The sequence below is a fragment of the Puma concolor genome, chromosome A2, assembly GCF_028749965.1.
Source record: "Puma concolor isolate L17-30 chromosome A2, mPumCon1.1.hap2, whole genome shotgun sequence".
Lineage (NCBI taxonomy): Eukaryota > Metazoa > Chordata > Mammalia > Carnivora > Felidae > Puma > Puma concolor.
Genome location: NC_141668.1, coordinates 168,750,603 through 168,765,699, shown reverse-complemented (window position 1 = coordinate 168,765,699; position 15,097 = coordinate 168,750,603). Strand labels below are relative to the sequence as shown.

The 15,097-nt window shown below is 59.8% G+C and overlaps 1 protein-coding gene across 1 annotated transcript in view; it reads left to right on the top strand.

Annotated features, from left to right (window-relative positions):
- Window positions 1–14,081, top strand: part of UHRF1 (ubiquitin like with PHD and ring finger domains 1) — a 33,422-nt gene extending 19,341 nt beyond the window's left edge. The window contains exons 7-16 of the mRNA XM_086699405.1: window positions 217–340; window positions 501–608; window positions 894–998; window positions 1,790–1,896; window positions 5,106–5,268; window positions 5,348–5,485; window positions 7,151–7,310; window positions 7,386–7,540; window positions 9,224–9,328; window positions 12,534–14,081. Of these exons, the coding sequence (XP_086555531.1) occupies window positions 217–340; window positions 501–608; window positions 894–998; window positions 1,790–1,896; window positions 5,106–5,268; window positions 5,348–5,485; window positions 7,151–7,310; window positions 7,386–7,540; window positions 9,224–9,328; window positions 12,534–12,680 (1,312 nt within the window). The 3' untranslated portion in view covers window positions 12,681–14,081. The remainder of the gene's footprint in view (window positions 1–216; window positions 341–500; window positions 609–893; window positions 999–1,789; window positions 1,897–5,105; window positions 5,269–5,347; window positions 5,486–7,150; window positions 7,311–7,385; window positions 7,541–9,223; window positions 9,329–12,533) is intronic.
- The last annotated feature ends 1,016 nt before the right edge of the window (window positions 14,082–15,097 follow it).

Sequence of the window (15,097 nt, the reverse complement as noted above, 5' to 3'; positions counted from 1 at the left end):
AGAACGTTCCGGGGCGAGGGGAACGTTCTCGCCCTACCCTGCCCTGCCCGGTGGGGTCGCTCGCCACGCGTGAGCTGGGCTTCTCGTTTAACGCGCCGGCGTCCATCGAAATGGAAACGCCCCCCCTCCCCCAGCGCAGGAAGGCAGGGAGTCTGCGGTGTGGGGCCCGAGGGAGGGGCCGGGCGCGGGCCGGAGGTGACGCCCCTGCCGTCGCAGGTATTGCCCCGAGTGTCGGAACGACGCCAGCGAGGTGGTGCTGGCCGGGGAGAAGCTGAAAGAGAGCAAGAAGAAGGCGAAGATGGCATCGGCCACGTCCTCCTCCCAGCGGGACTGGGGCAAGGTGAGGCGGCCCCGCCCCCGCGCCCTGTCCCCGCCCCCGCGCCCCGGCTCCGCCCCCGCACCACTGAGCCCCGCCCCCGCGCCCCGCCCCCTGCCGCCCTTCCTGGCCCGCCGGCGCTCAAACTGCTCTTGCCTCTGTTTCCGGACGGACGGACGGACAGGGCATGGCGTGCGTGGGCCGTACCAAGGAGTGCACCATCGTCCCGTCCAACCACTACGGACCCATCCCGGGGATCCCCGTGGGCACCATGTGGAGGTTCAGAGTCCAGGTACCCCCGACTTCCTGGGCTCTGGGGCCTCAGAGGCCCCCGCTCCTGGGCGAGGGCCACCCCGAGGGAAGGCGGCAGGGCTGGGCTTCAGGCCGGTTCCTTCCAGGGTGTGGCTCAGACTCGGGGTGTCTGGGGGAGGGGCTCTTGTAACAGGGGTGATGACGCCTTTGGCAGAAGAGTCCCGCCGCTGGCTTTGAAAGTGGGAGGGAGCCAGGGCTGTGGGGTTGAGTGTTTCTGTTGCAGCCAGTCCCGAGGGCTCCACTTATTTCTCGGTGATCATTGTAGGTCAGCGAGTCGGGGGTCCATCGACCTCACGTGGCGGGCATCCACGGCCGGAGCAACGACGGGGCTTACTCCCTGGTCCTGGCCGGGGGATACGAGGACGACGTGGTGAGTGGGGGGGAGATGGTCTGGAGTTATAAAACAAAACTGTGGGAAATGCACATAAAATTCATCATCGTCACCATCTCTAAGCGCACAGCTCAACGGCATCAGGCACACGCACGCTTTTCTACAGCCTCCCCTGCCATCTGTCTCCAGATCCTTCCATGTCCCAATCTGGGACTCTGTCCCCATGAAGCACGGACTCCCCCCGCTGGCTCCCACCATCCACTCTCTGAGTCTGTGGATGGGACTACTCTGGGGACCCCCTGTGCATGGGGTCATGCGGGACGTGTCCTTCTCTGTCCGGCTCCTGTCACTGCGCACGGTGTCCTCCGGGTCCGTCCACGCGGTGGCAGGCGGCAGGACGTCCTTCCTGAGGCTGGGTAATCCTCCAGCGTGTGGATGGACACACTGTTAATCGTTCATCCACCAACGGACGCCGGGGTTGTTTGCACGTTTAGCTATTGTGGACCATGCTTCCCTGAGCGTGGGTGTGCAAACACCTTCTCAAGGCCCCGTTTTCAATTCTTTGGGGCGTAGACCCAGAAGTGGGACCTGCCGCTTTGTATGGCAGTTTTGTTTAACTTTTCAAGGAACCTTCGTACCATTTTCCATCGTGGCTGTGCCAGTTTGCGTTCTTACTTGTCCCTCACGGCGTCCCGATTTGTCCACGTCCTTGTCTGCACTTGTCACGTTCCGTGTCTCTGTTGACATCCTAACGGGCGTGTGTGGGTTTGTTTTCGGTGGAGTCTGTGCTCCTGTGTGTGGAGGGCTCAGCCTGTCCTTCTCTGTTTCAGGACCACGGGAATTCTTTCACGTACACGGGCAGCGGTGGTCGAGATCTTTCTGGCAACAAGCGGACCGCGGAGCAGTCTTGTGATCAGAAGCTCACCAACACCAACAGGTTTGCCGAAGCGGGTTTTCTTATTTCTTCTGCAGCCGTGCCTCTGCCTCGTCCTGTGGCAGCTGCACAGGGGTGGGGTTGGTTCTGTTTTGGGGTGTCCTGTCCAGGAAGTTAGAGTCCCATTAAGAGTGCGGTGGAGGGGCGCCTGGGTGGCTCAGTGGGTTAAGTGTCCAACCTCAACTCAGGTCATGATCTCGCGGTTCGTGAGTTCTAGCCCCGCCTCAGTCGGGCTCTGTGCTGTCAGCACAGAGCCTGCTTCGGGTCCTGTCTCCCTCCCTCTCTGCCCCTCCCCTGCTCACGTGTGCTCTCTCTCTCTCTCTCAAAAGTAAACATTAAAAAAAGTCTGCCATTTAAAAAAAAGAAACAGTGGTAGAACGTAGGGATGACGAACATCCATTTTTTTTTACCTTCCTTTTGCTAAAGTCCTTCAGATGTGTTAAAGCAAACTTTTTCCCTAAAAGGCCAGGTTATGGATATTTTTGGCTTTGTGGGCCGCATGGTCTCTGTTGTAACCATTCAGTGCTGTCATCGTGGCACAAAAGCAGCCTCAGAGCCCACGTAAATGAATAAGCACGGTTGTGTTTCAGCAAAACTTTATCTGCAGAACCAAGTGGCGGGCCAGTGATTGCCGACCCCGCACTGCAGATTGGCAACGGATCTTATAAGCACAAAAAGCATCTTGAAACCGAGAAAATGACAAGAGATGCGATGACCTAAATGTTACACATTGCATCAATAAAACCCATATGTAGAATGAAAAGGCAGATGACTATTTGGGGGACAAGTCTGCTACGGACATGGTACGTGATGGCTGTGTTCTCGTATATAAAGAGCTGTTGCAGATCAATAAGAAAAACTAATAGGGAATAGCAAAAGACACACAGATCGTTCACAAAGGAAACGCACATCCTTAATGACCACGGAAGCTTACTCCGTGTTGGTAATCAGAGAATACAGATTGAAGCGATGGTAAACTCCTGTTTTTTTCCCCTGTAAAATTGGCCAAAACCTCTAAAATGTTGAGAAATGTCAAGACCTAGACTAGTGTTCCACCGTTGGTAGAAATACAGATGCGGGGGCGCCTGGGGTGGCTCTGTTGGTTAAGCATCTGACTTTGGCTCAGGTCATGGTCTCAGGGTTCGTGAGTTCGAGCCCCATATTGGGTGAACTTAAGCCCTGCTTTGGGATTCTCCTTCCCTCCCTCTCTCTCTGTCTCTCTCTCTGCCCCTCGCTCACTTGCGCTCTCTCAAAAATAAAAGAAAAAAGAAACACAGGTGGGTGCCACCTTCTCGGAAAGTTATCTATATGTATAGAGAGCCTTGAAAACGTTCTTATCTGTGACCGCGTAATTCTACTTCGGAAGTGTGTTTGTGAGACACGAGAGCATGAAAATCTTATGTGTAGTGACCTGTGTATATTTTTAAGATTTTATTTTTAAAGTTTATTTTTTGGGGAGAGAGAGCGTGCACGCGTGCATGAGTGGGGATGGGGTGGAGAGGGGGAGACAGAACTCCAAGCAGGCTTCGTGATGTCAGTGCAGAGCCCGATGTGGGGCTTGAATTCACGAACCGCAAGATCATGACCTAAGCCGAAATCAAGAGTCAGATACCTAGCCGACTGAGCCCCTCCCCTCCCCCCTGCACCTCTATACGTAGTGATATTTATCATACCGTTGTCTAAAATCGCAGAATTCAGGGGGCCTGGGTGGCTCATTCGGTGAAGCATCCAATTTCAGCTCAGGTCACGATCTCGAGGTTGGTGGGTTCGAGCCCCGAGTTGGGCTCTGCGCTGGTGATGCGGAGCCTGCTGGGGATCCTCTCTGTCCCTCCCCTGCTCGTGCGCGTGCGCTTTCTCCCCCTCTCCCCCTCTCTCTCAGATAAATAAACTTAAGTAAGTAAACAAAATCGCAGAACAAGCAACTAAATACGGGGGGGGGGGGGGGCGTGCTTTGTTACACAGTTATTTGTCTAGTGGAGTATCTTAGTTTCAGTGGCTGTTGGGGGCCCGTGTTCAGGAAAGCCTGGACGATGCGGGGACTGCCCTGAGCTCACTTTCGGGACAAGAGCTGGACCCACGTGTCTGTAGTCATCCTCGGGAAGCGTGTGTCCACAGCAGCTCGTCTCTCCTTCTGAGCCACGAAGACGCTGCCAGTGCGTCTGTGCTGAGCCTGACCCCCCGTCTGCCTGTCCCGGGGCCTCCGTGCCCCTCGGTGGGATGGGCCTCCCAGCCCCACGTGGGTTCGCACACCTCCGCGTGGTGTGTTCGTGTCCTGTGGCTCCTCCTGTCATAAAACACCACGAGCGGGTGGTTCGTAAAACAACAGGAATTCATTCTTGCGTAATTCTGGAGCCCAGACCCTGAAATCCCGGGGTTGGCGGGGCTGTGCTTCCTATGAAGCCTGTGGGGGAGCATCCCCCCCCCCTTCCAGCTGCTGGCAGCCGCCGGCGGTCTCTGGCGTCCCGTGGCTCGTGGGTGCGTCCCTCCAGCCTTTGCCTCCTTCACGTGGGTTTCTCCCCCAGGTGCCGTGCCTCTGTTCCTTGTTCCTTTTTTTTTTTTAATTTTTTTTTTTTCAACGTTTATTTATTTTTGGGACAGAGAGAGACAGAGCATGAGTGGGGGAGGGGCAGAGAGGGAGGGAGACACAGAATCGGAAACAGGCTCCAGGCTCTGAGCCATCAGCCCAGAGCCCGACGCGGGGCTCGAACTCACGAACCGCGAGATCGTGACCTGGCTGAAGTCGGATGCTTAACCGACTGCGCCACCCAGGCGCCCCGTTCCTTTTTTTTTTAACTAATGTTTTTAAAGCTTTTAAAACTTCTTTTGAGAGAGACAGCAAGCGGGGGAGGGGCGGAGAGACAGAGAGAGACCGAATCCCAAGTGGGGCTCTGCACGCTCAGCCCAGAGCCGGACCCGGGGCTCGACCTCGCGAACCCCGAGATCATTCGTGACCTTGAGCTGAGACCAAGAGTCGGATGCTGAACCGACTGAGCCACCCAGACACCCCCCCGCCCCCATACCCTTTTCCCATAAGGACAGTCAGGGCCACACTAGCCCGCTCTGATCTCTTTTGAACCTGACCCCCATCTGCCACACCCTCTTTCCAGAGAAGGTCAGGCCCGCGCCCTAGTGGCGAGAGCGTGAGCCTCTCTTTCTGGGGGACACCAGCTGGCCTCTCCCTCACGGGGCCTCGCTCTCCCCCCCCCGACCAGGGCGCTGGCCCTGAACTGCAGCGCCCCCATCAACGACCGCAAAGGGGCCGAGGCCAAGGACTGGCGGTCGGGGAAGCCGGTGCGGGTCGTGCGGAACGTCAAGGGTCGGAAGCACAGCAAGTACGCCCCCGCCGAGGGCAACCGGTACGACGGCATCTACAAGGTGAGCGGCCCCGCCTGCCCCCGCCGGCCCCGTGCGGCCCCAGACCCCACACGTTGCTGACGCCGGCCGCCTCCCGCAGGTCGTGAGGTACTGGCCGGAGAAGGGCAAGTCCGGCTTCCTGGTGTGGCGCTACCTGCTCCGGCGGGACGATGCGGAACCTGGTCCCTGGACGAAGGAGGGGAAGGACCGGATCAAGAAGCTGGGGCTGACCATGCAGGTGCGTCCAGGCCGGGCCTGCCGTCTCCCGCCTGGGAGCCCCGCTCTGGACTCCTCTGGCCTGATGCCCGCGGAGCCAGGAGCTGCCCCGCGACGTGCCTCGTCTTCCCGGCCGGTCGCTGGGGATCGGGGCAGAGCCTGCCTCAGGGAGGTTTGGGCAGCGAGGGCCCGGCCAGGGGGGGCCCGCCTTCCCGGCCGGAAGCTCCCCCAGGTTCCTGTGATCTTAAGTGATTTCTGGGCACCTGGTTGCACCTCGCGGGCTGTACCCTTTGGATCGTTCAGCCCGTGGATTTTGGGGGTGGGCGGGTGGTGTTTGTGTTCGTGGTTCGAGGGTGGAGAACCACACTTCCTTGTGAGAGCTGTGTTCCGAGAGGGGTTTGTGTGAAATCTGCGCGGAATCCGGTTTCCTCCTTTTCGCCAGGCTCCACGGCGCCTCCGGGCAAACCCACAAAACCGGTGTGACGTGGGGAGGGGTACGCCCTCCGAGCACTCGCTCACCTCCGCCCCGCGGCCGGGGCGCCCACCTCCCGATCCCATCTCCCAGGGCTCACCCGGTGCGGGGCGCGCCTTTGCTGCACCATAATTATGGCTTTTCTGTTCATTACGGCGAGTCTCTACAGCTGATAAGTCGGTGTGGGACTATTTAAGGAATCTTAATTGCCACTGAGAATCAGATACCCCCCCCCGCCGAGGGTCACCAAAGAGTCGTCTTCTGAACATGATGTTTGTACCTCGGAGAATTTCAGAGGCTAAGGAACGGGAGAGGGAAACAGCCAGGGGACGACGGGAACACCAGCTCCCGGAATATTCACGACTTAACGATTGTGTTCCTAAAGAAGCTTGTCGATCTCTTGATGAAACCCCAGAAAGTCCCACGGGACTGGAGGTGCCTTGGAGATGGGGTTCTAACTCAGTAATGCCTGTCAGACCCCAGAGGAGCCCCAGACTCCTCTAAATTGGGTTGGCGAGCAAGGGCCTTGAGGACACTTGTTTGTAAATGAAGTTCTCCCGGGGCGCCCCCTTTCGTTCCGGGGCCTCAGCGGGGCTCCGAAGGCAGAAATCCTGCCTGGTGCCTGGGGAGGGGAGGAGTTTGCCCACCTCTGAATGAAATAGGGGTGCCTGGGTGGCTCAGCTGGCCGAGCGTCCAACTTCTGTTCGGGTCATTATCCCACGGTTCTTGGGTTCGAGCCCCGCGTCCTCAGTGTGGAGCCTGCTTTGAATCCTCCCTTGCTCTGCCCCTCCCCCGCTTGCTCGTGTGTGCTCTCTCTCTTTGTCCCTCTCCCACTTGCTTGCACGCTCTCTCTCTCTCAAAAAGAAATAAACATTTAACAAAAGTAAATAGCGAGGGTGATAATTAGACGCTCACTTGCTGGAGCTGCTGCGCAGCGTTTTCCAGGCGTCCCCTCGTCCGACCGCTTCCCCTCCACCCCGTCAGGGCCACGCTGCTCCCTCAGCCCTCTTATTCCTGAGAAGTTGGACAGTTGGAGGTGCGTTTGCCCGAGGCTCCCTGGAGGCTGAGCCGGGAGAGGGAGTCCAAGGCTTGGAGGCCAGAGCGGGGACCGGGGACGGAATGTCGATGGGGTGAGGTGGCAGAAAGGGCGCCGGCCGGGGCGGCCCCCGGTCCCCGGACCCTGTGCTTCTCACCGCCCGACTTGACCCCTTGCAGTACCCGGAAGGCTACCTGGAAGCCCGGGCCAGGAGGGAGAAGGAGAAGGAGAACAGCAAGAGGGAGGCCAAGGAGGAGGACGAGGACGAGGACGAGGACGAGGAGGGGGGCTTCACCTCCCCCAAGAAGGGCAAGGGCAAGCGGAAGTGCAAGTCCGGAGGTAGGTGTCTCTGCGGGCGGCGCCCACGTGCGCGCTCAGCCGCCCGCCCTCACCCACTCCGCTCTGTGCCGGCAGGGGGCAAGGCTGGTGCTGGGTCCCCGCGAGGGACACCTAAGAAAAGCAAGGTGGAGCCCTATAGCCTCACGGCCCAGCAGAGCAGCCTCATCAAGGAGGACGAGAACAACACTAAGCTGTGGAGCGAGATCCTGAAGTCGCTCAAAGACGGGCCGGTGAGCGCCACCCCCCCCCCCGCCCACCGCCCCCCCCCCCCCCGCCCTCCCGGCCTGGGTGGCCTCTCCCCTCACCCTTGTTTCCGCGACGGGTAGAGATAGTTCAGCATCATCACTGCGTTCAGCGCACGGCTCAGCGGCCTCAGGCACATGCACGCTGTCGTGCAGCCGCCCCCGCCACCCGTCTCCAGAACTTTCCATCTCCCCAGACTGAGCCTCTATTCCCATGAAGTGCTGACTCCCCCGCCCCCCACCCCCGGCTCCCACCATCTATTCTCTCTCTGTGGACAGGATTCCTCTAGGGACCCCCTGTGCGTGGGGTCACGCGGCATATTCTTTCTGTGTCTGGCTTCTGTCCCTGCACAGAAAATACGCCCCCGCCGAGGGGGCACGTCCCCAGCTTTCCCCTCTCGGGCGTAGTCCCAGGCGCCGGATCGTCAGGTCAGTCTGTGCTCGGCTTTCTAAGGAACCGCCAAACCAGGCCTGTCTTTTTTCGGTCCTCTTGCTCTGAGCGTAGTAAATGACGTGGACGGGTCACTGAAAGTGAGCAGCCCAGTGGCCCCTGACCGCGGCCCGTGCCTCGCTCTCCAGAGTCCATTATGTATGCTCAGGGCCTGCCTGTCGACTCTGATGTCCTCTTTTCGTTTGTTTTGCTTTTTTGAGTTTCTTTGTTTGGGGAGAGAGTGAGCGAGCAGACGAAGGACAGGGAGACCGTGAAAGAGAGAATCCCACGCAGACTCCACGCTGTCAGTGCAGAGCTCGATGTGGGGGTTGAGCTCACGAACCGTGAGATTGTGAGCGGGAGCCAGGTGTTTCACCGACTGAGCCACCCCGGCTATTGGTCCCGGTCATCCTGTCTCGGGGCCTTCGCCCTCACGGTCCCTCGGCCGTGAGGATCTTCCCCCGCAGTGCTCCTGCTCAGGACTCCTGCAGCAGCCGTGACGAATGACCACGGACTTGGGAGCTCATGGCAACACAAACCCTCATTCTCTCGCAGTTCTGGAGGGCAGAAGCCCGGATGAGTGCCTAGGGGCCAAAGCCAGGTGCGGGCAGGGCCGGCTCCTTCCAGAAGCTCCAGGGCCGGACCCATTTCCCGTGCTTCCCCGGCGTCTGCAAGTGTCGCATCCTTGGGCCCGCATCCTTGGGCCCCGCACGTCGCTCCGGGCTCCGCCTCCCTCTCACAGGGACCCTTGTGATGACGTGGGCCACCTGGGTAACTCAGGGCAGTGTCCCGTCTCAGCGTCCTTAACCCCGTCTGCAAAGTCCCATTAGCTTCACGAGGTGACACCACAAGTCCTGGGATTCAGATGTGGCGTCTTGGGGGCCGTGACCCAGCCGGCCGTGTGTCGTCCTCCCGGTCGCCTTTCTCCTCGCAGCGTCCCGGGGCAGCCCCTCCCCGGCTGCCCGCCGCCCTCCCAGCTCTGCTGCGGCGTCCCGGTCCCGCCTGTCCCATCTTTGGTCCCCCTCCCCCGGCCTCTGAGCTCCACGTTGACAGGCCTTCTTCTGCGGCCCCTAGCGGTGGACCCCGACGCCCAAGCAGCTGCTGACGAGCCCACCTCGGACTCGGGGCCTCTCGGGGCCGCTGTTTTCTTGTGTTGACCGGGGGCGGGCAACAGGTGCCTCCGCCCTGTGTGGGCGTGCCGCTCAGAGGTGGGCTCGGCTCACACACTCTCCTTCCTCCAGTTCCAGAAGTTCCTGAGTAAAGTGGAGGAGACGTTCCAGTGCATTTGCTGCCAAGAGCTGGTGTTTCGCCCCATCACGACCGTGTGCCAGCACAACGTGTGCAAGGTGAGAGGGGCGGCCGCGGGCCGGGCCGGAAGTTGTCGAAGGGACGGCGTGACCTCCCACTGCCCCGCGCCTGCTGCCACCCCCTGGCACGGGGGCTTTGCTGCCACGTGCTCCGGGCGCCCAGGCTGCCCAGGGCCTGGTCATGGCTGTCCAGGTGGCCTCCCGGCCTTTGTCCTGGGCTCCCGTCACCCCCCTGCCCTGCACCTCATCCTCCCGTGCCTCCGGCGTGCTGCAGAGTAAAACCGGGGACCTAGGCCGCCGCTGCCCACCTCCCTGTGACCTGAAGCCATAGGGGCCCTGTGCCTGTCTCTCCAGCAGGCCCTCGCCTGCCTGCCTTGGGAGTGTTCTCTGGTCCCCCCTCCCCTGGAACATTCTCCCCCAACCCCCACCATGGCTGTGGGTCCGGGGCGGGAAGGGCGGGCAGGAGGGAGGGCTTCCTAGTGGAGGCAGCATCCCAGGTAGGCAGAGCGGCAGGGGCAGGAGCCTGGACGGGCAGGCAGCGGGGGCCTCGAGGGGACGAGGGGTGGGAGGTGGGCCCGGAGGGTAGTCCGTCTTAGGAGGGTGGGCGGGAGGGGAGCCTGGGAAGGGCTGAGACAGGGTGGGCGGGGGCGTCCCAGGCACTGTGGGGGGGGGGGGGGAGCCTACCGGCATCCCCGGCCCCGCCCAGTCGGTTCCCCGAGGCACCCCCAGTCCTGACAGCCACAGCTGTCCCCGACACCACCCAGCGTCCCCCGGAGGCAGAGTCGCTCGGTGGGGTGCACCGGTGAGTGTGGTCGTTCTGCCGCGTCTTCTGGTCAGAGTCGCTTGGTAGGGACTTCTGTGCGGCGCGGGCAGGCAGTTTGAGAACAGGCTGTCCCCGCCTCCCGAGCGCCCTGCCCTGGCTGGCTGAGTTGCAGGCCTCCTTTCTCGCCTTCGGGCCATCTCTGTGCAGGCCTCAGTGTTAGCTGTCATGCCAGGGGGGGGCTCAGACCGCCAAGCAGTGTGGCGGGTCAGGCCCTTCACTTTTCCATCCTTGGGCCCCGCTGCCCTGCCTCGTGGCCCGATCAGTGCCTTCAGCCGTGTGGCCGGGGAGAGATGCCCCGTGTGCCCCAAGCAAGGCTCTGCCCCTCCCAGCTGTGTGGCCTTGGAGAGCCACCCGGCCCCTCTGAGCCTCAGTTGACTCGGTGCAGAGGAATGGAGTGACACCTTCAGACTCCAGGTGACAGGTGCTGCGGTGGGCTCCGGGTCAGGCCACAGAGAAGGAGCGGATGGTGGGGGGTCTGGCAGCGAGCCTCGCCGTGGAGCGGGTGCGGGTGCCGTGGACGGACGGGCTGCTGGTACGTGGGTCTGTCCCCGCTGCTGATCCCTGGCAAGAACTCAGCCTCGGCCGGGGGGGGGGGGGGTGGGGGGAGGGGTGCTACAGGAAGGCGGCCTTGGCCCCCACGTCCTAGCATCTGATTTTGGTTTATTTTGTTTTCTTTGACATCTACTCGTTTTTGAGAGAGAGAGAGAGTGCGCGTGAGCAAGCGGGGGAGGGGCAGAGAGGGGGGAGACCCCGGATCCAACGTGGGCTCGATGGCGGGGCCTGAACTTACAAACCGTGAGATCATGACCTGAGCCACAAAGTCAGTCCACCGACTGAGCCACCCAGGTGCCCCTAACTTTGGTACTTGATTGAAAAATTATCTTATTGTCGTAAAATGCCCACCATGTAAAACTTGCCTTATTCACCATCTCCAAGCGCACAGCTCTCTGACATCAGGCACACCCACGCTGTCATGCAGCCACCCCCACCCTCCATCTCCAGAACTTTCCACCTCCCCAGACTGAGACTCTTTCCCCATGAAACACGGACTCCCTGCCCCCTGCCCCTCCCCTGGCTCCCACCGTCCGCTCTCTGTCCCTGTGGACGGGACTCCTCTGGGGACCCCCTGTGCGTGGGGTCACGCGGGACGTGTCCTTCTGTGTCCGGCTCCTGTCACTGCGCACGGTGTCCTCCGGGTCCGTCCACGCGGCGGCAGGCGGCAGGACGTCCTTCCTCCCTGAGGCTGGATGATATCCCAGCGTGCGGATGGACGCTTGGGGTGTTTCCATCTTGTGGCCGTCGTGAGCAACGCAGCAGTCCACGGCCGGAATTTTGAGCGTGGACCCGAATCTTAGTCGTGTTTTTCGTCCCCGGAATCAGGGCCGTAGACCTTACTGGCAAGGATGCGGGAGTTTTGCGACTAAGACGGGAAGCCACGGGCTGCGCACGGCGGTCGGATGTGCCGTGGCACCAGCAGGCTTTCTCCTGTGTCGAGTTTGTCCTTTCCCCCAGGCGCCCGACGCCATCCGTCAGGGGTGCACGCCCACCAGTGCTCGCATCCCTGTGTGCGGGGTCCCGGCCGGGTGCCTGGCGGCTCCGCTTGTGAGAGCGGGCGACTGGCTCTCCCAGGCTGGTCCGCTGCTCCGCTCTCCCCACCCGGCTTTCTTCTCCAGCGGTCGCTCGGTTGAGAATCGAGTTGGAACCCAGACGGAAATCTGGCTCAGGGCCAGAGATCCTTCCTTCCCTTCCTCCCTGTCTCCCCACCAGCACACGTTTATGGAGCACGTACTACACGTGGGGGTCCTGTGCTTGGTGCTGGTGGGGACTGTCTGGTCCGTGTCCCACAAGGACATTCGTGGAAGATGATTTCCGGAAGGTGGAAGGTGCCATTTTAAGACGGGGGCGGGGGGGGGGCGGAGGGTCTGGCTTCAGCTCAGATCCTGATCTCACGTTTGTGAGTTTGAGCCCAGCATCGGGCTCAGTGCTGACCGTGCAGAGCCCACTTCGGATCCTGTCTCCCCCTCTCTGCCCACCCCCTGCCCCCACCACCTTGTGCTCTCTCAAAAAAAAAAAAAAAAAAAAAAAAAAAAAGACAGGTAGGGTGAGGGCCGCTTCTGACATTCGAGGGTCATCAAGGAAGGGCCCTCTGAGGAGGCGGCCCAAGCCGAGGCGTGAGTACCAGGAGAGCCAGAGGACAGAGCTGAGGGGCAGCGCGACCTCAGTACCGAGGCCTGGAGGCCAGGACGAGCTTGGAGTCCGTGAGGAGCCCCCCCGGGGAGGCCAGGCTAGAGGTAGAAAGCGAGACCGACGGTCAGGAGGGGCCTCCGGACCCTGTGAGACGTCGGTAATTGTCGCTGGCTCCGTCCTGGGGACGCGGGCGGCTGGCTCGGACGGTGCCGCTCACCCCCCGCTGTCTTGCAGGATTGCCTGGACAGATCCTTCCGGGCGCAGGTGTTCAGCTGCCCGGCCTGCCGCTACGACCTGGGCCGGAGCTATGCCATGCAGGTGAACCAGCCGCTACAGGCCGTCCTCAACCAGCTCTTCCCCGGCTATGGCAGCGGGCGGTGATCCTCAAACGCTTCTCGCCGGTAGTGTTTTTTTTGGGAAAAAAAAAAAACAAAAAAACAAAAAAAACGTGTCACAGGGGTCTTGGCCCCCTCTTTTGTTTTTAGTGGGCTTAACTTAAACAGGTAGCTTTTCCTCCACTCCCTAAAAAGCCTCGTCTTCCTGGTTTTTTGTTTTGTTTTGTTTTGTTTTGTTTTAACCTACACATTTCCCGGAGTTTGTATTACGGCTCGAAGAAAGAAGGAAAGAAAGTTGGACTTCTCAGTGTTGTGTTTTGGTTTTAGAAAAATACAAAGCCTGCAGTTTATCAGCAGAACAACAAACACAAACAATTTTTTCCGAAGATGGAATTCAAAACGCCTTGGCGCGAAGGCTGCTCGTGTTCCCGGCGCCAAGTTCCCAGAAGTTCCCGCCGCCGCCGAGCCAGAAGGCGCCCGGCCGCCCAGAACAATCTTTTTCAAGGTGCGTGGCTTCGGCCTCCGAAGTTGAAAGCGAGCGCATCTCCCTGACCGCGCGTCCTGCCGCCTAGAAGCCAGCAAGGCAGCGCCTGCTGGCGGCCCGGGGGTGGCCGGCCCCACCGTCACCCACGGGGAGGGTGACAAGAAGCGAGGAGCCCCCTCCGGCCCCGAAGCCATCCCCCAAGTTTGCTTTCACGTGGCAGCCGCCCCACGCAGAGCCCTCCTCCCCCGGGGTGAGCGGACAGGAGTCGCCCCGAAGCCGCCGCCCCCGGACCTCCGCACGGGGCTGGGCGGGCGGCCGAGTGCCCGCTGTCTCGTCTGCCGCGCCACGGAAGCGGACGTTCGAAGCCATGTTCAAGTGCCTTTGGGTCTTTTCTTCTGTTGGAAACGTGGGGCTCTCTTTTTAGCACTGAATTGCCGAAAATGCCAACGAGATCCTAAAACTGTGGTTAACCTGTTCTTCCCGATAGCGGGTGAGTGTTTGGGGGAGATTTCTTTTTTGTCCATCCTTTCCACTGAATCTTCAACTCCCCGATCGAGAATTCTAAGAGGGAATTTTTTTTAAGTACTTTTTTTCTGAATGAAATTTTTTTGTAGTTATTGTATATGTACCAAGAAAACTATAACTTAGGGTTTGGTTGTGTTTCTGGTTTTGTTTTGTTTTGTTTTCTTTTTTGGTTTTGTATTTTTTTGGAATGATTTGTTAATTTTTCTAACTTTACCAAAGTTTGCAGCTTTTACCTCAATAGAACAGGAATATTTTAAATCCCATAACTGCAGACAAACTGGAGTGGTGTCGTTTTAAAAAGTCTTTCTTTTTTCCTTATTATTAGGTTGTTAATGTATTAGGAAGAAACAGCGAAATCCTGTGTAGGCTTTTTCTAAACAGTTCAATATTCTTTGTCCAAATTTTAGATTCTTGGAATAAATGCCTTTTACAGATGCATTGGGTTGTGTCTTCTGTCGGCGAATGGTTTTGTGGTCTGCCAGGCGGGGACCTCTTCGGTTCCCCGTATTTCGCGTTCTGTTCACGAAAGCCCCAGGAAGACAGGCCTGGCAGGTGGCATCCGTCCCCTCCAGAGGAGAGGACGGACTGACGACAAGGCGGTGTGCCGTGACTGGGCTGGGACTTTTACAGGGCCCACCAGCCCGAGCCAAGGGGCCACATCCAGCCTTCCGGCTTGGAACCAGGGCTCACTTCCTGCTCCCCAAGGTCAGTGGTACTGTTCCCGTTTACGTGTGAGGAAACGGACAGCCACCCCCTCCATTAGGAGCTCGGCCTGAAGTCACATGATCCTAGAGAGGTCTCTGCGGGCCAGGGGGCTACTGACACGCTCTCTTGGCTCCAGCAGAAGTTGGAGGTCAAGGATGGTGACGGGTTAACCATCAACTGCAGGGAAGGGCGCAGCTGAATCCTGCAGAGGGAAGAGTTTCCGCCCACCTGGTCCCCACACCTTTCCTTGACGCGGGCCGCGCTGACTTGATAGCCAGGAAGACGTTCTGCCCCGTTTGGTCCTCGCGATGCATCACGTGTGCCCTTGAAAGCATGCTGGGTGGGGGCGGGGCAGAGAGCTAAAGGGGCCCGGGCTGCCTCGCGGGGCGAGGGGAATGTTCTAGGTTTGCTGATGGTTGTGCTCCTCTGCGGAAACACTCAAGTCCTTCGTTGCAACACTTCTTGCATGGGTCATTTTCGTGGTGTGTCAAATGTCAACTGTGAACGCGCAGAGGAAGTGCCCCAGACGTGCCCCAGGCCGGCCCCCCAGCCCCCAGGGGCAGAGCACACGGAGGTGGGTTCGCTGTCGAGACTGTTGGCTTTTTGGACGTTCCTCTCATTTTAGAAGTTACGAATAGGGGCGCCTGGGTGGCGCAGTCGGTTAAGCGTCCGACTTCAACCAGGTCACGATCTCACGGTCCATGAGTTCGAGCCCCGCGTCGGGCTCTGGGCTGATGGCTCAGAGCCTG